This window comes from Musa acuminata, chromosome BXJ2-2 (genome assembly GCF_036884655.1).
Source record: "Musa acuminata AAA Group cultivar baxijiao chromosome BXJ2-2, Cavendish_Baxijiao_AAA, whole genome shotgun sequence".
NCBI classification, from domain to species: domain Eukaryota; kingdom Viridiplantae; phylum Streptophyta; class Magnoliopsida; order Zingiberales; family Musaceae; genus Musa; species Musa acuminata.
The window spans coordinates 19,138,975-19,164,698 of record NC_088339.1 but is presented as its reverse complement, the minus strand read 5'-3'; the positions used below and the strand labels follow the sequence as shown (position 1 = coordinate 19,164,698).

At 41.9% G+C, this 25,724-nt stretch overlaps 1 protein-coding gene across 1 annotated transcript; it reads left to right on the top strand.

The window, feature by feature from the left end:
- On the top strand, window positions 1-25,117 carry LOC135605226 (probable serine/threonine-protein kinase At1g54610). Its single transcript, XM_065095061.1, has 8 exons — window positions 1-1,495; window positions 10,558-10,842; window positions 10,940-11,257; window positions 18,937-19,164; window positions 19,906-20,006; window positions 20,193-20,280; window positions 23,322-23,765; window positions 24,465-25,117. Exons 1-8 carry the CDS (start codon window positions 983-985, stop codon window positions 24,675-24,677), a joined length of 2,190 nt encoding a protein of 729 aa, XP_064951133.1. The 5' UTR covers window positions 1-982; the 3' UTR covers window positions 24,678-25,117.
- The last annotated feature ends 607 nt before the right edge of the window (window positions 25,118-25,724 follow it).

Sequence of the window (25,724 nt, the reverse complement as noted above, 5' to 3'; positions counted from 1 at the left end):
AGCAGCGAATACGGCGTACGGGGAGACGCTGATGCGGTCGTGGCGATCGCATCTCCACCGTCGGTTCGCCGCCCTTCGGCGCTGCTCCCACGGGAATGCCGTGCTCGCTCCCTCGCCTTGACGCTTCTTTTACTCTCCCTCCCCACTCCGCGCCCCAATCCGTCACTTTCGCATCGATCTCCGTTTTAATCCCTCTCCCAAAACCGCGTCTTTTGATCCGTCTTATTCTGCCCTCCGTTTGATCTCCTTGTTCTCTTCGATCTCTGCGTATCTTGATCTTCAAGCTTCTCCCCTCGGTGTGCTTTCTGTGTTCTTCCCATTTGGATCCCTAAACCACTCTTTCTAACCCTTGGTTTCCTTTTTCTCTCCCTTATTTTTTATATCGTTCTTTTCGTGGAAGGAATATACTGATTGTTTCTCCTTTGCTTTGCGGGTTTTTGTTCGTCGTTTTCTGTTTTGTTTCTTCGTTTCGGTGGAGGAGAGAGAAGCCGAAGCAATTGGAGGTTTTGACGCGAAAATTTGTGTAAGAAGCGGGAGATCGCCGATTGGGGTTCTGATTTCGCGGAGTGCGGCGCCAAGATTGGATCTTGATCGGAGTTCCGGTGATTCTCCTTTCTGGAGTTCCTCTCCGCCTGCAGCTCGGCGGTTTGCTGGTCTCCGACTGCGTGGCGAAAGGAAATCAAGATTCGGGGACTGTTGATTTCTCGATACAATTGTCTTTTGGGGAGAATTTCTGGATTTGGGGATTTGATTCTGTCTTATTGGGTTTAAGTGACGGCAGTGACTTGTGATCCGATCTGGATTTGGTTCTTCGGTAGTTTGGAAGGAATATATTGGATATTTCGTTTTGTTTCTTTACCGTTCGTTAGTTTTTGGATCCCTAGTTGCCTCCAAGAAGGTCTCAGGAGGGTTTTCGGTGAGGTTTGATGCTTCAGTAGCTACGCACGTGTGCTTGTGGTGAGGGAAGGAGTCGAAGATTCTTATGGGCTGCGTTTCCTCCAAAGGAACCAATGAAGACGATGACGTGCAGTTTCAGCGCCCGCGCCCTAAGACCTCCAAAAAGTCTTTGAAGAGATTGGTTTCTTCTTCAAGAAGGGAGGAGGCAGGGGTGGCAGATACGGACGCAAGTGTTGGCAATGATGGGAGCACGGCGAGGCTTATATCGAAGACACGAGACAATATGGTCCCTTCACCACCTTCTTTGGTGCGTGACGCTGGGAAGAAAGTGTTACCAGAGGTTGAGAGGACTGGAAAGGGGGCTGGGCACCAGAGAAGGGCCACAGTTGATGCTCGGGCAAACGGAGTAGAGCCTACATCAATGGTTATTGGTGCAGGGACAGTGGAGGGAAACAGTAAGGTGATATCTCATGTACCAAATGGGTTCAAGTTGGAGCATGTCGCAGCAGGTTGGCCTTCTTGGCTTACAAATGTTGCTGGGGAAGCGGTAAAAGGGTGGCTGCCTCGAAGAGCAGATTCCTTTGAGAAATTACACAAGGTAGGTGTTGGTCTCAGCAGTATCATTTTCTTTTTCATGTCGTGATGATATGTTTATCGAGCAGTTTGGCTAGCATAGGTTACTTTTTTCTTGTTGAATGTTTGTTGTAATATGTTTGTATATTTTTTTAGATGCTATTTTATACTTTACAAATTTAGTGCCTCCTTTATTTGTTTGTTTATTTTCCTGTTATATTTATCTTTCTACAGAATATATTTGAAACATATAGTTAGACCTAGTACGAACACAAGCTGAATCTCTAACAGATACTCTAAGCCCCATGCTCATTCTTTTTAACTAATAACCATTTTTCTATATCTCTTAGCATGTTGGTATCATCATTAAGGAAAAAGAAGTGGTTTTTTTTACTTCATTTTGAACTAAACAATCCTCCAATTTGTAGTTTCCTGTAGAGTTAACAATTAGGGCTGGTACTGGTTGGGATGGCTGGTTTGGTGACAAAATCGACCCATTTAATATGAATCCAGTCCACAAACGATGGGAGTATGAGAGTTCAGTTTACTCCTTGCCCTTTGTTTTGTACTAGTGTTGGGAAATAGAAAGACATATTATTGTATTTTGAAGTTTTAATATTATTCCAAGTTTCCAACAAAGACTAAATCAATGATATTGAGATGTAGCATTGACTGCCCTGTCTTTGTTGCATGTACCAGCTGGCACATATATATATGCATGTGTATATATATGTATATATGTGTATATGTGTATATGTGTGTGTATGTGTGTGTGTGTGTGTGTGTGTGTGTGTGAAAGGAAAAGGTTTCTATTCGGCCTTAATTTAAACTTTTGCATGAGATAAGACACAGCATTGCATCAACGAGACTTTCAACAAAAAATATTTCTGACACTAGTGTTTTGAAGCATCACATAAATATACTTCATTTCTCTTTGAGCAATGATATTTCTATTGAGATCCCTTTAGGTAACTAGGGGTTGCATTTCTTCACCTAACCCGCAAACATATCCAAAATAAGTATGGTCTTCATGAAAGATTGAGGCTTGTGTTTGGTTTAAATTATCAAAGTTAGAATATCTTAATTCTGTATCTCAAGCTCTGTTGTCTATCGGTCTACTGTTTCAGTAACCTACATGTCTTTTCTTCTTTATATTTTTTGGGAGGGAAAATTTATTTCAGAACAAAATCTTTTGATGGCAATGGTTTATCGAAGGTTACATAAACAAAATTCAGTCATGTCAAATCTCTCTTTCATTGTCATTACCTGGATTATTCTTATTCTTCCATTAGTATCTTCTAGACCTGAGTAAACTACAATTGCTTTAACCACCTTCTTCTCTCCCGTCCCTTAATTACAACCCTTCCCTCAGTTTGATTTCATGCTAGAATTAACATGCATCCAGTCAATTTGCATTGATACACAAATTTACTTTCTGCAGTTGGCTTGTATCAGTTGCCCCTTAGGCCAATTTGGTATACCATCTGATATCCCTCCAATGAGGGAATTTTTTCTTTTAAATCTAGTATGCCTCCTTTGCGAGGAAAATGAACCATTATCTTTTCAGGGAAATGAAATAAAGAGATGGTAACCATAAATGATAAGAAAAAATTATACTAACTTATTACTTATTGTCTTCTTTTGTCTGACCCATTTTCTTCTTCCTCTGCCTTGACCTTTTATTTCTCTCGTGTTATTCTTTCTCCTGAGCGATGGCAAAAGGGTTTCTTTAATTAATACAAATTGAGAATCATGAAAAAAGATCCTAGCTAGAATATTTCAAGGCTATAATGGTGGACTATTTTTAAGTTACAACCTATTTGAAGCTTATTCTAAAGTAAATTTAACCAGTTTGACTCTAATATGAAGTCTCTTACAGTGATTTAAAAAGTGCTAGGCGTTAAAAGGCGTTAAGCTCAAAAAATGTCTGAGGCGCTCGATGCTCGCCCGAGCGAAGCGAGACACTAAAATATAAAAATATATAATATAAATAATAAATATAATTATTTAAATAAAAAATATGTTATTAAATTAAGAAAATCTAAAGTACAATGTCACATTAACAAAAAGTCTCAAAATTCAAAATAATAAAATTTTATATCAAAGTCATTTATCATAATCAATATTATCGTCATTTATAAACAAATAATCTTCATTGAATTCTTCCACTTCCTCGTGTCTTTCCTCTTTATCAAAATATGTTTCATTCTCTATGTCTTCAACAATAGCAGGAGTTAAGCTTGATATTGTTGCACTCATTTTTCTCTTCATCATCTATCTTGTATATATTTGTAATTCTTCAGCACCTGAAGCTTTTGCCACATCTCCCTATTGTCACGAACTTAGCTGGTTTTGCCTAAGTCGTGCGGCACCCTTGTATGTCCGTCCGCAAAGGTCAGCCTCCCCGAAACCTCCCATGGTCCCTTAGGACCTACAAAAGAGAAAACGGGTTAGAGAAAGCGTCTCACTCGGGATCCACAAGCAAACATTTTCGAAAACACTTCACAGACAATGCAAATTACAAACAAACTTTACAAGCTCTGAACGGTTGCACAACAAAGGGTCAAAATGGTCCACTACAAACCGAGTATCTCTCACAAGTGTCCACATGACACAACCTTTATTTACAAAGCCTAAGAAGGCCACCAAACCCAACTAAAATGGGGCTGTTAAGCCTTCGATCGTTCCTCTACATGCTGTGCAAAGCATGAACAAACAGAAAAACACGGACATACATAAGTATTACATTAAACATCCTATTTAGAACTTTGTCTATGACATTCTCCCCCACTTATTCCTTTGACGTTCTCGTCGAAGCCTTTGCCGACACTACAACTCCTCACCTTTGCTGAGTCTTCAATCTTCTGCTCCAACTGCAATACGCCACTTGGCTCCCAACTGCTCTCCGTTACTGTTTTTGAGTAATCGAACTTTTGATCCGCCATGCTGCTTCAACTCGCCAATGACTCTGACTCTAATGTGGGGTTGGCTGAGTTGTGTTGATCCTTGTTGGTTCCTGCGGATCCTCCAGATGAAGGAAAAGACCATCCTTACTATGCGTCAGTCTCTCAAATTCCTCATGCTACTTGAACTGGGTGGATGCTTGTTGGAGCTTTAACGAGCATCGCCTCACAAACTTCTGAAGTTTTAGGTCCTTCCTCCACAAAATTTTTTCATTAACTCTTCTTTCACTTAGTTGTCACTTCCAAGTAGATTCGTATCACTTCCGCTTTCGATTGACATTCTGTTGGGAAATGAAGTGGATAATCTATTCACAGTAGCACCGATCACCATTGGTGAGGATTTGACAACTATTGTCTTCTAATATCTTCGAAGGGTCTTTGAACCTATGCAGAGCTCCTCTGCTGGATAGATAAGAGAATTGGGGTACTCGGTTTCGCCCATTCTCTTAAGAGTTGAGAAGACAATGGTTACTTGACTTCGCCCACCTCTTCAAGAGTTGTACTCCATGCATCGAGTTGGTTACTGACCTTTGCCTACTCTTTGCTCATACTTCTGAAGCACTCAAAGTGTTTGCACTCGTTGCATTGAGTTAGCTACTGTGATTCACCTTCTCAATGCCATCGAACTTCTGGAATGCAGGAAGTTTTCACCCCAACTTGGAGTAAGTCTCTAATAGTTTTGGTCGCCTCTGGGATTGTACCGTCTTCTCCATCAACCCAGCCGCCTACTCCACTGAGTAGCAAAGGTACAACACCGCGTACTGCCTGCTTCGTTCCTTGGTTGTGTACTCTTGCATGATCCAAAGGCCTTCACTTTCGGCTATCTTAATGAGAAGCTCGTTGACACCGGTCTTACGAAGTTCCTTGGCCTCTGCCCTTCAGCCTTGTCTTGGTACTTGGAGTTTGTCTCTGCATGCTTTACCTCCTCGGTCCCTTTCACGACCAAGCACTTTCCCTCCATGAGAGCAAGGGATCAATGATTTTCATAGAAGTCCCGCCTCTGCGGTATCATGACTCTGCATGCCCATGGCCCTACTATCCGTCGCCTCGCATCTGCATCCCTTTTCTTCATGATTAGTAGATATGTCTTTGTGGCACTCCTCTGAGTCCACCTCCATTCTAATTGATGCTTGATTTTGGGTAGCTAAGTCCCTCTGGACTTGTCGTCGCTTCCTCGCCTCTTTCGACCCCCCTGCTTCAACACCTCTGTGTTCTCCAAGCAACTCCCTTTGGTCGATGGAAAGACAAACAGGCTGCAACTCCAATGCATGGCCAATGCCATCATGTTGTAGAATTTGCACCGCTTCTGTTCTCCTTAGCTTCCTTGGTAGCGACGTTCGCTTACTCGACCTTGTCCTCTGACTTGCCAGGCTCCCTTAAGCGAATATGGGCTCTAGAGCAGTCCAACTCTCCAGCTTCTTCGATCATATCTCTGCATGATCAAGTCCCTCCCATGGGACTCACTGGTACTTGCATTCGAACTTTTTCCTTGGTGGTACACAGCCCCTATATGCTGATGACCAAAGTTTTTATTCGATGCAAAATTCGATGCACGCACGGAAGACCCGCTTCTACGGTACCATGACCTTCACTCCATAAATCCATAGCCCATATTACCGTCGTTTTATTCACCGAAGTGGAGCTCCCAATAGCTCCCGATCATACCTCCGTATGATATAGTCCCGTAAGGGACTATGTCATGTGTATCGTATTGCCACGAACTGTTCCACCATAATCCGCTGCACCATGTCGCCTCCTGGTGACATCTCCATTGTATTCTGATCCTTGTGGGATGAACTTGAATTGTGATCCCTCCATGTGTGGCCTCGGCCAATACATCACATGATCTCTTCCACCTTAGATTTTGTTCTCTCCATTGACAATCGACCTTCATCCACCCGCTCTTGGGTCACACCTAGATGAAGCACCGCTCTAGGACAGTCCGTTGCCTAGTAGCTCCCGAAGTCCACCAACTTCGTTGAAAATGGTGCACTGTTGTCGGGATCCTGGGCCTCTACCCCTACCAGCATAATCTCCGCTGCGCACCGCTTCCTTCATGGCAACTTGAATGGAAACACTGTGACATATTCTTCAAGAGTACCCGCCTCCACGTCCTCTTGCCCCGTGCCAAGGCCTTCTGAACCCAACTTCGCCTCCGCAAGTTGAGTCGCCTTAGTTCCTCCATCAAATGCTTCTTCGAGATAATGTGCATGTGCCCAGAAGCTCCCTTCGTCTTTGGCATTATGCAAGATAAGTCCGCTCCATCAGAATGGACCCATGGAACAACATGATCCTGCTCTTGCCTCTGTAAGAGTTTATATCCTTGACCTCTGTCCAAGGAAAGCTCTGTGCCTCTGCTCCATGTTCCATCTTCTATGCTGGCTCCCTTCATGCGGCTTGGGTACTTCGCCAAGTTACACCCAAGTTGCTCCGCTCCTCTTTTTTGCATTAAGTTGATGGTGGCCCTCGTGCCCACCATTCCACGGGTCAGCCCTCTCTTGAGTCTGATCTCCATATCGACTCCAAGTGTGCCTTCAATTGTATTGCTTTGGGTCGCTCCCCCACTTGATCTCGCAATGCATCCACCAATGCATTCTCTCAAGCGAGATCTCGCCGCTCACTTGGTCCATTGAGCTTCATGGAGTTGTTGTTTTTGAGGTACTCCTCCTTAATGTGTGCGGTTTGTTGCACATGATTCTCCCTCTATAAAGCCGGGACTTATCCCTCCTGGATATCTATCCCGTTGGAGCAACATCTCTCTTCGTTTCGGAGACCACCATCCCCTTGGACTACTCCGATTTGCTGAACAAACTGTGCATTGTTCTGCCTTCTGCAAACGCACATGCTAGATTGCGACTCCACGTAAAGACAACCCCCATTGCATCACTCAAGGCCTAGCAACATGTTGAACTCGCTGCACACTTCAACCTCCTGCGGACGTATCCTTCTCATGTCGAAGAGAAAGTTCCAATGCTCCCTGACACCGAGTTCCGGTCGCCTTGGGATGGCCGCGAACATTCCATCGTCCACATACAAGCCCTTGCATGAGTATCGAATTCTTCGAGTTAGCAATTCCCCTCACCTTTGTGAGCTTTGCACAACTCTTTCGGTCGCTGAGCAACTCATTTCACATTGCATGGTCTCATCCTTTACGAAGCGCCTCGCTTGCCTTGAGCACCATCAAGTTTAATTGTCAACGTCAAGCCGTAGCTTGAACTCAGCCATCCCAACCTTTGTGCGCTACGCATTCTTCCAAGCTAGCTTGTTCTCGTGGTGCCTTTTGCGCGAAGGGTTGGCCATTCCTCTTAATGCCAATCTCAGATGCCCGCTCCTCCGAGCGACTCCTTCTCCCTGCATCTCTATGCCCGTTTTCCCCCAAACGGTCGTGCGTGCTGACTGCCATCAACGCAGCTCCGCTAGGTCTCCCACATTTGCATGTCAAGTGTTTCTATGAGTGCTTGTCCTGCTCTGATACCATCTGTCATGGACTTAGCTGGTTTTGCTTAAGTCGTGCGGCACCCTTACGTGTCCGTCCGCAAAGGTCAGCCTTCTCGAAACCTCCCATGGTCCCTTAGGACCTACAAAAGAGAAAACGGGTTAGAGAAAACGCCTCACTCGGGATCCACAAGCAAACATTTTCGAAAACACTTCATAGACAATGCAAATTACAAACATACTTTACAAGCTCTGAACGGTTACACAACAAAGGGTCAAAATGGTCCATTACAGATCGAGTATCTCTCACAAGTGTCCACATGACACAACCTTTATTTACAAGCCTAAGAAGGCCACCAAACCCAACTAAAATGGGGCTGTTAAGCCTTCGACTGTTCCTCTACATGCTGTGCAAAGCATGAATAAACAGAAAAACACGGGCATACATAAGTATTACATTAAACATCCTGTTTAGAACTTTGTCCGTGACACCATGTCAATCTATCATCTTCAAATACAAGCTCGTCTTCCGCATCTTGCAAGTTGGCACCCATGTCTCTCACCAACCAGTCATTTGAATCATCAATATCTTATAATGAGATTGAATCAATTCTATTTCGTAAATCATGACGAGTCTTTAAAATTTGATTATACTTTATGTAAATAAGATCATGTAATCGTTGATGTTCTAATCGATTTCTTCTCTTTGAGTGAATCTGTCATGTCATATAATTTAAAAATATATTAATACATCTATCTAAATAAATTAATTAATTGAAATAAAAATATTTAGTGATTCTTACATGCTCAAAACACTTCATCTTCGCTCACAACTCGAAGCACTACATGTCAAGCTAAGTATTTTGATTGCAAATTGCTGTAAGTTTAAGGTGGAATTTCTAAATAGACTCCACCATTCTACTATAAAATTTATATTATTATTAGCAATAATATAGTAATATACTATAGATGAAATTAATTATATCAAATTATTAATACCTGGAGATGTTGTTGTTGTGGATTGAACTGTCATTGAAATTCCAAAAAGACCTTTAACATTTTTATATAAAGATAATTCATAAATAATCTTATCTTGCACCTCAAGGCTTGGAACTAATCTTGCAATGTACTGATATAACCATTCAAAACTTCTGCATCAAATCCAACAGATTTAATTTTATAAAAAAATTCAGGGTTCAAATAATTTCCTGCTGCATGTAAGGGACGATGAAGTTGATAATTTTATCTTTCGTCAATGATTATAAAAATTTTCTCATATTTTTTATTTTTATTAAATTTTTTTTTAATTGTCTTCTTTGCTCTATCTATAGCCTCATAAATATATCCCATTGTAGGTTTATTTTCATTATTCACCAATCGAAGGACTCGAACAAAAGGGCCCATTACCTTTAATATATAAACTACATGATTCTAAAATGATGACACTAAGATGATATCAGTGGCCCACTTGCCTTTTGCTTCTTTTGTCAATTTGCTTGTCACTCATTTCTTAGAGGTAAACGTGTTTTTAAATATATTTCTTATATTATGTTTTTGACGATACACGTTCTATAATGTCAAGAATGAAGTAGCAAATCGGGTGACACTATATCTCACCAATTCTTTGTTGCCTGTGAATTTTCTCATTATATTCAAAATCCCAATATGATTATAGAGAAATCCAACAACAAAGATTGCTCTTTCTAAAGTTTTCTTGATGTCAATGATTTTTTCAATATCTTTCAACATTAAATCAATATAATGTGCCACATATGGAGTCCAATATAAGTGGCATTTTTGTTTAAGTAATTTACCTAAGGCAAAGGAGATCGAACCAGACCTAAAACACTGGTGCGGTCGCCTGGTTTAACCCGGGCGCTCACCCAAAGCGCCCAGCGCTTGGGCTCGGGCGAGTGCCCAAGCGGCGCCTCTTTGAAGCGCGCCGCCTGGACATTAAATGAGGTGCTCGGGCCTCGCCTCGCCTCGCCCGAGCGCCTATTGAAATCGCTGGTCTCCTATCAATATTTATCATATTTTTCATGAGATTTGTCCAAATCAGAGCAGCAATGACCTATGCAGTTGGCTTTTGCCACAGTACAGAACAAATAGCGTAAGTATGCTTTGAATCAAAGTGTATCCTTTGGTTTTGTGTGATATATGTCTATGTTTTTGCTCAGAACTGTATGACGGGCCATATAGCATGGCATTCCTTGCATGTATGTATCAAATTTTGACGTGTATTTCATGTGTTGCTACCAGTGAATTTGTAGGTTCTGGATTGAACTATCATATCTCTTACTATATGTTTCTGTTGATTAGGTGCATATAATACTTAATTTCTTTAATGTCTCTTTACTCTTATTTCCTTTGATTTTCGCTTGTTCCATCTTAGGCCTATATTTGTTACTTTAAGAATTAAAAATTATCTCTTATTCATTGGCTTGAAAACCTTACAATTGTAGCCCAAGGGATATATCAGAACAACAGTATGATAGTCCCTCACTAAGTAGTGGTAGTAAAATGTGAAATTCTGTATCTCTTTGTTACTTCTCAGACCTTTTTAAATGGATTTTTCATTGACAAACTTTACTGGATTTGAGCTATGCTTCTACATGCTACCTTGAATTCATTCAAATCCTTGGAACTAAATTTCTTGTACTACTGCTGATAATTTGTATTATCTCTGCAGATTGGGCAAGGAACTTATAGTAGTGTATACAAAGCCCGTGATCTTGAAACTGGCAAAACTGTGGCACTTAAGAAAGTGCGATTTGTTAATGTAGATCCTGAAAGTGTACGGTTTATGGCAAGGGAAATACATATTCTTCGTAGACTTGATCATCCAAATGTTGTTAAACTCGAAGCTCTTGTTACATCAAAAATGTCATGTAGCTTGTATCTTGTTTTTGAATATATGGAGCACGATCTTGCTGGACTTGTAGCAATCCCTGGCATCAAGTTTACTGAGCCACAGGTGTTTCATTACTTGAATATACAAAAAAATTAATGATGTATCTTTACTGAGGTTCTCTTGGTATTTTGCATACTCATTGTGGACCAATGACATCCAGGTTAAATGCTATATGCAGCAGCTGCTCCATGGGCTTGAGCATTGCCATATGAAGGGTGTCCTTCATCGAGATATCAAGGGCGCAAATCTTTTGATTGACAATAATGGGATCCTGAAAATAGCAGACTTTGGACTAGCTACAATTTATAATCCTGACAACAAGCAGCACTTAACAAGTCGTGTGGTAACACTGTGGTATCGTCCTCCTGAGCTCTTGTTGGGTGCTACAGAGTATGGTGTTTCTGTTGATTTGTGGAGTACTGGTTGCATTCTTGCAGAATTGCTTTCTGGGAGGCCTATTATGCCAGGAAGAACTGAGGTACCATTTGTTACTTTTGTTGCTTTTGTCACTTTAATTAGGTGTACATGCTAATGATGCTTAGAAACTGTGGGAAAATTGTTAGTACAATCAACTAATTTGGGGTGGCAGTTTGCCATCATTTATGCTGGTAGTAAGTCACGTACCTTCAAATAGTCATTTGTGAAGAGCAGAATTAAATAAATAAATTTAAAGCCTCTTGAATGGATAGGTGCTGCAGCTGTAGGTTATGGAGATAGATTAGTTCTGAAGAGTAACTGCCTGTCAGATTTTCTCCAAGGATTAGATGCTAATAATCCAATTGATTGATGTTTTAGTTGCTTAATATTCTGTACAGAAAATATCATGCATGACAAGGGAACAGGAGAGTAGGGGCTTCTGTCTAGGTAAAACAACAATGTTTAGCAAATTAATTTGTTAATTTGGCAAAACAATGTTTAGCACTCCAATGGAACAGCAGAGAATCAATTGTGTCTTTTGTCTTCTTGCAGACCCCTGTCTTAAATTAATTTTCACAATACATCTTATTTGTGTCTTTTTTAGTTATACAAAAATATGAAAATAAATTTAGGCACTTTATGTTTAAAAATACAAAAGAATATGGAATATTACATCTTATTTTGTCATATGAAAAATAATATGACAAAAATACAAAAGAATTTTTGCTAAGTTGTTGGATTTTATAAAAGTTTAGGTACCAAGTATGTTCAATCTTACTCACAAGGTGTGAGGTCAGGTGTGACCCTCATAGAAGCAAGGCTTATAATTACTCATGAAAAATAATTTTAAAAATAAAAAAAACCTGTCATTGAAAATTGAAATATGGTTACCATATAACTATTTCTAGATTATTAAAAGATATTTTTGAGTTATTAGCCTAGATTAAAATGTTAAAAAGCAAACTTTGACATCATGATAAGGTTTCTTTTTTGTTATCTAAATGGTTGAATTTCAAGTCACAAATAATCTCCTTGCTTGGAAGGGGTAATGTTGTGTGTTTGACCATCTCAACTTGCATTAGTAGGGTCTTATGCATTGGGCTGTTTTTCTGCTTAAAGATAAAAATGGTATATCAATTGTTATTTATGTTACTGTAAGTGGTTAAGAAAAAATAAGAGAAAGCAGTAGAGTTAGAACAATGTTAGTAACAGGGGTGAGTAACTACATAGGGAGAGTATGAGGAGGAGGAGAGATAGGAGCATCGGGTGTGTGGCATGAGCAGCGGTTGTCCATTGTGAGAAGTTGTGCAAGCAGCAGTGGCTGTCATGAGAGGCTGTGTGGTGGGTGGTGTGTGCAGAGGGGTCAACCTAAAGAAAAATGAACTTAAATCCTGGCTCACATCCAGACCAGTAAATCCTGGCTGTCATGTATTGCAACAGGCAAAATGGCATTCCTTGCTTTATAATGTATGCAATAAAGCTATTCCCTTAGCTAATTTACTTTGTTGGATCAACAATAACTTATGTATATACTTGGTATGCTTTAATTTTCATATATCATTTTACTATTTTCTTTTCTATGATGCAATTATGTATATTAATAAAGTTTCCAATTTAGAAATAACTGTGGTTTTGTTTCCAGGGGTTGGGATTTCACACATTATGCATCTTTGACAAGATTTGTTTTAGCATTTCCATATTCTTACCTTTGTCATTTTTTTTGTTTGAAAATTCCTCAATTGATTGGTGTTGTTTGTACGCTGATGCTTGGTAAATTTTAATGGTTTCGCTCAGTGATTGAAAAAGGCGCTCGGGCGCTCTCCTAGGCGCTCGGGCGAGGCGAGGCGAGGCCCGAGCGCCTCGCTAATGTCCCAGGTGGCGCGCTTCAAACAAGCGCCGCCTGGGCGCTCGCCCGAGCCCAGGCGCTGGGCGCTTCGGGCGAGCGCCTGGGTAAACCAAGGCGACCGAACCAGAATTTTAGGTCTGGTTCGGTCCTGGTTCGGTTGTTAGTTGGTTCAATCGAACCAACTAAACCGATATAACCCCAACCCTAACCGTTACCCAACCCTAACCTGTTGCCGCTGCCGATCCCGATCCCGATCGCGATCTCGCTGCTCGTCGCTCCTGCTCCCGCTGCCGCTGCTCGCGCCTCCCGCGAGCCCTCTCGCTGCTCGCGCCTCCCGCGAGCCCTCTCGCTGCTCGCGCCTCCCGCGAGCCCTCCCGCAAGCCTTCCCGTTGCTCGCGCCTCCCTCGAGCCCTCCCGCTGCTTGCGCCTCCCGCGAGCCCTCCCGCTGCTCGTGCCTTTCGCTCCCTTTCCCGCTGCCGCTGCCGCCGCTCGCCGCTGCTGTTGCCGTCGCTCGCCGCTGTTGCTGCCGCCGCTCTGTCACGGACAAACTTCGAAACAGGGTGTTTGATGTAATGCTTATGTATGTCCGTGTCGTTCGGCATGTTCTTGCCTTGTACAGAATGTAGAGGGGCGGCCGAAGGCTTAATAGTCCCATTTTAGTTGGGTTGGTGGCCTCTTTAGGCTTGTAAATAAAGGTTGTGTCATGTGGACACGCTCGAGAGCTTTTCGGTCTGTAATGGACCATTTTACCCTTTGTTGTGCCACTGTTCAGAGCTTGTAAAGTCTGTTTGTAATTTGCATTGTCTATGAAGTGTTTTTCGGACATGTTTGCTTGTGGATCCCGTTTGAGGCGTTCTCTTTAACCCGTTCTCTCTTTTGTTGGTCCTAAGGGACAATGGGAGGCTTCGGGGAGGCTGACCTTTGCGGACGGACGCGCAAGGGTGCCGCACGACTTAGGCAAAACCAGCTAAGTCCGTGTCATATGGTATCAGAGCGGGACAAGCACTCATAGAAACACTTGACATGCAAACGTGGGGGACCTAGTGGGGCTGCATGGAGGGCAGTCAGCAACGCGCGATCGTTTGAGGGAAAACGGGCATGGAGATGTAGGGAAAAGAGTCGCTCAGAGGAGCGGGCATCTGACATTGGCATTCAGAGGAATGGCCAACCCTTCGCGCAAGAGGCACCACGAGAACAGGCAAGCTTGGAAGAATGCGGAGCGCACAAAGGTTGGGATGGCTGAGTTTGAGCTACGGCTCAACGTTGACAACTTTACTTGATGGTGCTCAAGGCAAGCGAGGGGCTTGGCAAAAGGACGAGACCATGCAAAGTGGAATGAGTTGCTCAGCGACCGAAAGAGTTGTGCAAAGCTCACAGAGGTGAGGGGAATTGCTAACTCGAAGAATTCGGTACTCATGCATGGGCTTGTATGCGGACGATGGATTGTTCGTGGCCATCCCAAGGCGACCGAGACTCGGCGCCATGGAGCATTGAAACTTTCTCTTCGGCATGCGAAGGATACGTCCGGAGGAGGCTGAAGTGTGCAATGAGTTCAGCATGTTGCTAGGCCTCGAGGGGTGCAGCGGTGGCTGTATTGACGTGGAGGCGCAATCTAGCATGTGCGTTTGCAAGAGGCAGAACAATGCATAATTTGTTCAGCAGATCGGAGTAGTCCAAGGGGATGGTGATCTCCGAAACGACGAGAGATGTTGCTCCAACGGGACAGTTATCCAGGAGGGATAAGTCTCGGCTCTCCAGAGGGAGAATCATGTGAGATGGACTTCACATGTTGAGGAGGAGTACCTCAACAAACAACAACTCCACGAAGCTCGATGGACTGAGCAAGCGACGAGGAGTCGTCGCATGATCTCGCTCGAGAGAATGCATTGGTGGATGCATTGCGAGATCAAGTGGGGGAGCGACCTAAAGCAACTTAAATGAAGGCACACTTGGAGTCGATGTGGAGATCGGACTCAAGGGAGGGCTGACCCGTGGAATGGTGGGCGTGAGGGCCACCATCAACTCAATGCAAAAAACGAGGAGCGGAGCAACTTGGGGGTAACTTGGCGAAATACTCAAGCCGCTTGAAGGGAGCCAGCATAGAAGTTGGAACATGGAGCAGAGGCACAGTGCTTTCCTTAGACAGAGGTCAAGGACATGAACTCTTGCAGAGGCAAGAGTAAGATCATGTTGTTCCATGGGTCCTTCATTCTGACGGAGCAGACTCATCTTGCATGGTGCCAAAGACGAAGGGAGCTTCGGGGCACATGCACCTTATCTCGGAGGAGCATTTGATGGAGGAACTAAGGCGACTCAATTTGCGGAGGCGAAGTTGAGTTCAGAAGGCCTTAGCACGGGGCAAGAGGACGCAGAGGCGGGTACTCTTGAAGAATATGCCACAGTGTTGCCATTCGAGTTGCTATGAAGGAAGCGGTGCGCAGCGGAGATTGTGCTGGTAGGGGCAGAGGCCCAGGATCCAGGCAATGGTGCACAATTTACAGCGAAGTCGGTGGACTTCGGGAGCTACTAGGCGACGGACTGTCCTAGAGCGGTGCTTCATCTAGGTGTGACCCAAGAGTGGGTGGATGAAGGTCGATTGCCAAAGGAGCGAACAAAATCGAAGGTGGAGGAGACCCTGCGATGTATTGGCAGAGGCCACACATGGAGGGTTCATAATTCGAGTTTATTCCACAAGGATCAGAATGCAATGGAGATGTCACCAGGAGGCGACATGGTGCAGCGGATCGTGGTGGAACAGTTCGTGGCAATGCGACACACACGACATAGTCCCGGGAGGGACTGGATCATATGGAGGTATGATCGGGAGCTACTGGAAGCTCCACTTCGGTGAACAACACGACGACAAGAAGGGCTATGGATTCAAGGAGTGAAGGCCATGGTACCGCAGAGGCGGGTCTTCCGGGCGTGCATCGAATTTTGCATCGGATGGAAACCTTAGTCATCAGCATATGGGGGCTGTGTTCCACTAAGGGAAAAGTTCGAATGCAAGTACCAGTGAGTCCCATGGGAGGGACTTGATCATGCAGAGGTATGATCGAAGTAGCTGGAGAGTTGGACTGCTCCAGAGCTCATATTCGCTTAAGGGAGCCCGGCAAGTCAGAGGACAAGGTCGAGTAAGCGAACGTTGCTACCAAGGAAGCTAAGGAGAACAGAATCGGTGCAGACCCTTTAATGCGATGGCAGAGGCCATGCATGGGAGTTGCAGTCTGTCTTTCCATCGACCAAACAGTCTGCTTAGAGAACACAGAGGTGTTGAAGCAGGGGGTCGAAAGGGGCGAGGAAGCGACGACGAGTCCAGAGGGACTTAGCTACCCAAAATCAAGCAATCAGTTAGAATGGAGGTGGACTCGGAGGAGTGTCACGGAGGCATATCTACTGATTGTGAAGAAAAGGGATGGAGATGCGAGGCGACGGATAGTAGTGCCATGGGCATGGCAGCGCCATGGTACCGCAGAGGCGGGACTTCCGTGAAGGTCATTGATCCCTTACTCTCATGGAGGGAGAGTGTTTGGTCGTGAAAGGGGCCGAGGAGGTGGAGCATGCAGAGGCAATCTCCAAGTACCGAGACAAGGCTGAAGGGCAGAGGCCGAGGAACTTCGTAAGACCGGTGTCAACAAGTTTCTCATCAAGATAGCCGTAAGTGAAGGACTTCGGGTCATGCAAGAGTGCACGACCAAGGAACGAAGCAAGCAGTACGCGGTGCTGTACCTTTGCTACTCAGTGGAGTAGGCGGCAGGGTTGATGGAGAAGACGGTACAATCCCAGAGGCGACCTCATCTATCAGAGAATTACTCCAAGTTGGGGTGAAAACTTCCTGCATTCCAGAAGTTCAATGGCATTGAGAAGGTGAATCACAATAACTAACTCAACGCAAGGAGTGCAAACACTTCAAGTGCTTCAGAAGTGTGAAGAGGAGCTCTGCACAAGTTCAAAGACCCTTCGAAGAGAATGGAAGACAACAGTTGTCAAATCCTCACCAACGGTGATCAGTGCTACTGAGAGTAGATTGTCCGCTTCATTTCCCAACGAAATGCCAATCGAAAGCGGAAGTGATGCGAACCTACTTGGATGTGACAACTAACTGAAAGAAGAGTCAATGAGCAGATGTTGTGGAGGAAGGACCCAAAACTTCAGAAGTTTGCGAGACGATGCTCGTTAAAGCTCCAACAAGCATCCACCCAGTTCGAGCAGCATGTGGAATTTATGAGAGACTGGCGCAGTAAGGATGGTCTTTTCCTTCATCTGGGAGATCCGCAGGAATCAATGAGGATCAACACAACTCAGCCAACCCCACACCAGAGTCAGAGTCATTGGCGAGTTGAAGCAGCATGGCGGATCAAAGGTTCGACTACTCAGAAACAGCAGCGGAGAGCAGTTGGGAGCCAGGAGGCGCATTGCAGCTGGAGCAGAAGATTGAAGACTCAACAAAGGCGAAGAGTTGCAGTGTTCACAAAGGCTTCGACGAGGACGTCGAAGGGATAAGTGGGGGAGAATGTCACGGACAAACTTCGAAACAGGGTGTTTGATGTAATGCTTATGTATGTCCGTGTCGTTCGGCATGTTCTTGCCTTGTACAGAATGTAGAGGGGCGGCCGAAGGCTTAATAGTCCCATTTTAGTTGGGTTGGTGGCCTCTTTAGGCTTGTAAATAAAGGTTGTGTCATGTGGACACGCTCGAGAGCTTTTCGGTCTGTAATGGACCATTTTACCCTTTGTTGTGCCACTGTTCAGAGCTTGTAAAGTCTGTTTGTAATTTGCATTGTCTATGAAGTGTTTTTCGGACATGTTTGCTTGTGGATCCCGTTTGAGGCGTTCTCTTTAACCCGTTCTCTCTTTTGTTGGTCCTAAGGGACAATGGGAGGCTTCGGGGAGGCTGACCTTTGCGGACGGACGCGCAAGGGTGCCGCACGACTTAGGCAAAACCAGCTAAGTCCGTGTCAGCTCGCCGCTGCTGTTGCCGCCGCTCGCCGCCGCTCGCCGCTGCTTCCTCGTTTCTCCATCAGGCTCAGTATACAGTATACTCTTAATATTAAGTTTATTTGAATTTTGAAATGATTAATTTTCTGTTAATAGATTAATAATATATTATTTTGATTTTAATGTTGTTAATTTTTATTTATTTGAAATTATTAATTATATTATATATTTTTATATTTTAGCACCTCGCTTTGCTCGGGCGAGCGCCTGGGCGAGCGCCTAGCGCCTCGGGCGTTTGTGGACCTTGGCGCCTTTTGGCGCCTAGCGCTTTTTAAATCACTGGTTTCGCTGTAATTTATTTCGATTTTGCTGCTGATATTTTGTCTCTTTGAGATACTGCTTCCATGTAAATTTATTTTAATGTGCAACAGAGATGAACTGTTGTAGTGCTATTAAAAATGTTTATGCTTTAATTTAGGATCATAATTGATCTTGCACATAGATACTTCCACTTTTTGATGACTTGTGCAGATTAATGTTCTCTTATACTATGTTGAGATAAATGGTTATTTCAACTTTCTGAAATGTCCAGTTATGTTCTGAAATTTTCTTTGACCAGTTTTTGGCACACTCCACAATTGGTCTGTATGCCAAGTGCCAACTTTGTCATATAGAAAATGGTGATCCAGAGTATGAGGATTTTGCCAATTAAGGATTTAGAGGGGGTCAATTTATGTAGTTCATCTTAGCAAATAAAGAGTGTTTTTCCATGGTTCTTAACCTGTGTCACTCCAGATTAGCAACTTTACAATGGTTCTGAGACTTGCACTTTATTATATCATTGAAATAATTATGGAAAGTTTACATTTCCTTTGAGTGACTTGGGACTACACTAGTTCATACATTAACATGTAATAGTATTTGCAATATTATTTACGGTTGTTCACTCACATTTAGGTGGAGCAATTGCATAAGATATTCAAGTTATGTGGTTCACCCTCAGAGGAGTTTTGGAGGACATCAAAGTTACCCCATGCTACCTCCTTTAAACCACAACAACCATACCTACGCCGTGTTAGAGAGACATTCAAGGATTTTCCTCCTCCAGCTCTAGCTCTTCTGGATCATTTACTGTCAGTAGATCCAGCAAACCGTGGAACAGCAACATCTGCTCTCGAGAGTGAGGTAAGATTTGACCTCTTCCTAGGTTCACTTCTAAATCATTTTTGTACTGTAGATCAAGTTTCTTTTATATGCTTATCTATATTGTTGCCTCTTGATTCTGTGTATTTGCTGCTTGTGCATATTGCTACATTTGAATTTTTGTTGTCTTATGTTCCTTATTTACTTTTCATTGAAGGGTGATCAACATGAAATATTGTTTTCTCGGCTGATTTTTATCATTTATCATCAGCTACATTTATAAAGCATCTTATTAAATCAAATACTTATCGAGCCTGTTTAGAAATTCAGTTGGAGTTGAAACTTAAATGAAGTGTATCAGATAATTCATTTACATGGTCTGGGGCATTATTGATTGTTGGATACATTGAATTATGGTGACTATTCTTATACTTGGTTTGACTTATATTCCACATATCCTCAAGTTGCTCGAACTCGAGTCAGCGATTCGTTAAGGGGTGAATTTGTGCTGCATGACTTTATATAATGAAAATGAAGCATGTAAAACTATATGGTTGGTGACTATGATGCACATGTCCTGCTGAGTTAGCCTTGTTTGGATGTACCCTCTCAGGCTAAGAGCTAGATGCCATATTCTAGTAATTTTACTGTAAGAAAAATGATGCATCAATCATCTACCATTGTCGTTATGTTTTTTGTTCTTCTTGTTTATCTGTAAAACAATTTTCCATTAATTTCTCAGATATCCTAGTTTCATCAATTCTAATCATTAGTTCCTTTCAGTTCTTCACTACAAAGCCTTTTGCTTGTGACCCCTCAAGTTTGCCGAAATTTCCTCCAAGCAAGGAATATGATGCTAAACTTCGGAATGAGGAAGCTAGAAGGTGCTTTGCTATTTACGAAAGCATGTTCTTTGAAATTTCTTTGTTTCCTTGTAACGTTGCAGTAAACTAATTGAAAATTTGGTTTAGACAAAGTAGAATAAAATGATCCATTTTATATTTCTTTTAGTAAAAGAAGTTGCTACCTGCCATCAAATATATATTAAACACTGTGATCTTTGTTAGCAGGCAAAGAGCAGCAGCTATGAAGGGCCATGGAGTTGAAAACGGAAATAGAAAAGAAATGCCTGTTCCTGATGGAAACATGGAGCCACAGGTATACTTTCTAGTATATTTATTTGCAGCTTTTCAGTTTAGTTAGAATCATTATTAAATTAAAAGGAGATGGTTCATTATAGAAAAGCTAACTGGTGGCTTGCATCATCTGGAACAAGGGATTTGCGGATTGACATATGTTGTGTATTGTGCCAGAAATTCATTGGCACGACACCATGTCACAAAATGGCAACAGTTGTTCGCAACATATAGCAATGCCCATTCACAATATTCAGAAGTTAGTGGTTGTTACCATCATATATTGACTTGGGTCAAAGTGGAACTTTGGAAGTCGGCATGAAAAACAAGGGACTATTAGAAATAAGGTGGCTGTCTCTATCAATAAAAAATGCCACTACATATTCCCCTGCCCCCTCATCCCATCTAGTCTAGTTATAATGCAAGTTAGTATTAACTAAAAACCTTAGAATTGTCACAACCTATGCAGCAAATTGATGGAGTTAATTTACAAGAATCATCTACCTAATTTTGTTTAATACTCAACCATTTGTACACTTCAAACTTGTTATTATCATTCATGTGGACCTGGGAAGTGTCGACATTGTTAGGTGGTGTGGCTGCACCCATGGTTCGCCGTGTCGACCTGTACTAGTGGACGGGTGGTACATATCGGTCCAATAGGGGATTGACATACGAATTGCCCTATACTAGGCAGTCCATAACCAGGGACCCCATATCGCTCGATTCGTGGTTGGCGGAATAGTTGAAATCGTAATGGTCGGATTTCGATCGATACCAATCAATGGTTGGGATTTGTTGAATTCAAATGGTCCATTTGATCGTTTGAACTAGATCTAAGGGTTTTTAAATCTATTCTACCCTATCATTATGTTCGCTTTCAATCTCTCAAACTCATCTACACTCTCAATCACTTTCTCACTCACATATTTCTCTCATTCTCTTATTTGTACTCTCTCGAACTCCATAAAGCTACGATTTGTGGATTGGATTAAATTTGGGAGGCTAATTAGCGAGGATTAACATCAAGTTAGAGGAAGAACTCTTTAATCAAAGATATATAGACAACTTCTCAATCGCATTTAGCAACCTGCTCAGTTGAAAGGCATGATAGCAACGTTGACAACAGTGCCTTGATCACCATTGACGGCGACGCCAAGGAGCCGATGGTCCCATCTACACAGTTTGTGGGTGGTGTATGGACCAAGGAGTAGTATTTTACGCATGCCACCTAAGAAATTCTGATCATGGAGCTCGACGTGATAGTTGGTCATTCTTCTCTGAGCAATAGTACGATGATTAATCTTATGAAATGGAGCAACACATCAGTGGTGAAAGCAGAAGTTTTGACATTTTCTATGCTCTGCGCCAATACATGCCACAATCATACTTACCTCATAAGTTGCCTCAGACATGTGGGGTTCACAACGATTAGACTACGACCATCACCGCTTTGATGCATAAGATTAATTTTGGGATTGGGTCTAACAAACATATCAAATTGATATATAGATACATAGGCTCGAGGACCCTATTCCATCGCCTGTGGAGCCCCATCGTTCTTTTTGGTGGTATAATCAGTCGATCGATTATTTGATTTATTTGAATCTTAAAATTTAAGTTGTTTAACAAATAATCTAACAACTCAAATCATTTCTTTGTAAACAATTCAATCAATAGAAGGATGGTCTAGAACATACTACAAAGCTACTCCTTAGAGCTAGAAAAATATATGTGCCACTATTCTTTCCTAATTTAGATTTTTTTTGCTAAAATTATACTAAATTTATATTTATTTCTAACTTAAAAATCCTAATTTAACTTTTTTCTTCTATTTTTAGAAATTTTTTGAGCTATTTTCAGTCATTTTTTTATGTCGTCAATATGCCCCATCATACTGACATATGGTATGTCAGTATGGAGTTGCACGTACTATACCACTAGTCGGTCGATACATCGGTATGGATTGGTAAGGAGAACCTTGCCTGCACCTATCATTTCCAATGTGCAAAATTTTTGTGATATTCTAATGATGCTCGCACATGCATTTTATGATCTAATGGCTGTTTCTTAGTGATGATGTCAATTCAAAAGTAATGTTTATGCACATCAATTGAAACAGCTGTTGAGTGTGAATCATCTGAACATTTTATTTTCAGTAAGCCCCATTATTTTGTCTGTAAACAGGCAGGGAGTGGTCCTGTGTGCTAAAATTTCACATTGGAGTCCGAAGCCTTCAGAATGAGGTACCCAACTTTTTGAATCAACACTGGATAAGCTTAAAGGAAATAAAGAAGAAGGGGGAGTGGTAGTGGATAGAGGAATGACAAATTGGAGTAGTTGAGGCTGGAACTCCTGTCCAGTCTTTCTTCTTTTTTGTTAAAAGAAAAAGGAATCTGCCTTCACATTTTAATGTGAACAAATATACTGCTAGTGGAGTAATCGAGTTTTGGTTCTTGTAAGGAGATGGACAGAAATGCAAATTAACTAAAACCATGGAAAAAAATGAAAGGAAAACTAGTGGCCTTATTGAACATTCTTGTTATAGCAAGTGATGCTTTGAAGAAGGCAATTTCTTTTTAATGGCTTTATATGGGCCAGGATGAACCCCTGAGTTTGTACTTCCTTCTTTGACCTACATTTCTCAGACAGTTGCATCCCTATAATGGGGTTTTCTTTGATAAGGTTTAGGTATGTTAATGAAGGGACAAAGACTGTACTTTTCTTTCACCTTGCAATAAAAGCTAGGTGGTTTTCTTTGTTTTCTATAATGCATTCGTGATGCTTAAAAATGCTTCATTCATTTGAATTTTTGCAGATTTTTAATAACTAAAATTACTTTAGCACATCTGTACCTTAGTTTCTTATTGATGAAGATAAAGATAATTATAATTTGCGTACTTGTTAGAAATCTATGCATGTCCATTAGTTACTGAGAAGCCATCATTTGAAGTTCAGCAGCTGTAAGTACTGAATTTGAAGATTAGTATTATAGCAAGTCCATGGTTGTGAACTCCATGAGTTCTTTTAATTAAATTGTTTTGGGTTCTTTTGTTGGTGCAGACACGGAAGATACATGGAAGTCACAGAATTGGCAGTGACAAATACAAATCAAGAGAGGAGGTCTCGTCAGGTCTCCAAATGGATCTCTCTAGAGGAACAGCAGAGAATGGTTTCCTTCATAGTGGTCCTTTGATGCACTCTGGTCGTTTGTCTACTACGGGACTACCCATTGGCCCAGAAATGAAAACACATGTATTACCTCACGGCAGGACAGCAGACTTGCCCATCACATCAGGTCCAGTGGTTGCAAGAAGCAATACTGCAAGGTTGGACCGTAGGCAGAGCGCGAAGCACATGCATATGCCAGGGAATCAAGCAAGCTCCAAATACTTCCATCGTGATATTGCTGATTCATCTAAGCAAGAGTGGACTCACCACTTGCTGGATGGCCCTTCTGCTTCTCATAGGAAGGATGACAGAACGGGAGACAAGGAATCAACAATTGTAAGTGCTGATAATACAACAGAAGAATTGGCTGAATGACAAACTTTTCATTAGATGGTTTTCTTAAATTAAAATAGATGTCATGCAGGCATTCTCGTTTAATTATAGCTTTTATAATAAGGCAGTTAGTTTCTCAACTACCATAGAGCACTTGTTTGTTTACGTTACCTTCTGAAGATCCTGTAAAATCAATTTTCTTTTCTTAAGCTGTATAAAAAGTCAAAATTAGAAATGTATAGGAGCTTTCTAGGGTAGAGAACTTGGAACATAAGATTGATGAGAGGCCAAGTTTTTTTTTCTTAAACTTAACTATTCTTGTGATTAAAATTTCAGCTCGTGGATTTACAGATTTTATGTTTGTAGTGATAAATGTTATATTTAACTGTGGTTTCTTTTTGGCCTTTCTAGGGTATTTATCTCATCATTCTGTCTCTGATCATGTAGGACATGCTTGAACCTCCCCTTCAAATTTTCTTAATTTTCTGGTTATGAAAATATCATAGCTATAGTAGAAACTAGAAACTACACTGCTGGACTCTTGAAGCTGATGATACTATACCATCTTAAACCATTGCAATATTGTCTGCTATTTTCAGTGTTTTATACATTTCTCCCTGTAGTTAAACATTGATTTCAATCATCATATATTTTGCCGCATGATTCTTCTCTCACATAATTGTGTTTGCCAATTCTTTTCAGGGGCATGGACCTAAGAAGAACCGTATTCATTATTCTGGACCTTTGATGCCTCCAGGGGGCAACATAGAAGAGATGCTCAAAGAGCATGAGCAACAAATCCAGCAGGTTGTACGCAGAGCACGCCACGACAGAACCAAGCCCAGGAACCATGGAGACCGAGCTCAGCTCGAAGCCTTACTGTGCGCTAGCAGGAACGGCAGGTCAGATCACTAGGCGACTTCGAACTTATGTTTTATTTTATCTTGAGGGGAGGACACGATTGGACCAAGTGGTGAAGCACATGATTGCCAAAGCGTTGTGTAAAGATCTGACGATGCGGACCAATTGTTAACATGTGACTGGTTTGGAAGCATGGGTTCCTGATTGTTTTGATATCTGATGGCCTCTCAGAAGGAGATTGTGTTTTAGCATCAGTTTTAGATGGATTCAACACTGGTGGCTTTAGCTGCTCAGTCTGTAGGTGAAACCCATCGGATGACCATCAACTGTATATATGATCAAGGAGCTATATTTATGGTTTTCTTGGGCAACTTTTCCCCCCATCCTACACAAAAACAAAAAAAACAAAAACAAAAAGAAAACCATCCTATCTGTAAGTCTTTGTACTGAATTTATATTTGAGCACAGAAATTTGAATCTCAGATTTGAGACCAGTTTCAACTATCAATCACATCAGTTTGGTGCTGGTACTAACTGGTATCATAAAATCGATAAAAGTCTAATTATCCATCAGTATCGGTTCTCGGTTGGAACATGTCGTCTGACCGGTACGTATAAATATTTGGGAAGCTGGAATGTCTTATAACATGTGTGGTACATTTGTGCTCCACTGAAAGTGAATGAACGTGTGGCAAAATCTGAGTCTGGTATTTTTGATTCTGTGATTGGATTGCGATTTTTGCTTAACCTTGTGATTGCTTATACTAATATCCTTCATATGGATTGTGTAACAGATTGGAGCAGTATCACAAGTAGGATTAAGACTATGAACATTTTGACTTTAAAATGTCAATCTTGAGGACTCCAAAATCAAAATTACTTCTACTGGACATGATTTAGAATTTAGAAACCAAAATAAAAAATGTCAAGCTTTTTATCCTCATTTTCATTAGGAAAATTAAAAAAAAAATGAGAGATTTTATTGACAAACCATATTGCTTGGTAACACGAATTTAAAGGAACATAATAGTGTTCAAAGAGGATTGGAAAAGGAAAAACACCTCCTCCTTCCTCTCTTGATTAAAAAATAATTTATGTTGC

Excerpts from the sequence above, each read along its gene's own strand:
- LOC135605226 (XM_065095061.1), top strand. The coding sequence starts at position 983 with ATGGGCTGCGTTTCCTCCAAAGGAACCAATGAAGACGATGACGTGCAG. Across the intron at positions 1,496-10,557 it reads CCTTTGAGAAATTACACAAG|ATTGGGCAAGGAACTTATAG; the intron begins GTAGGTGTTGGT and ends TTATCTCTGCAG. Across the intron at positions 10,843-10,939 it reads TCAAGTTTACTGAGCCACAG|GTTAAATGCTATATGCAGCA; the intron begins GTGTTTCATTAC and ends AATGACATCCAG.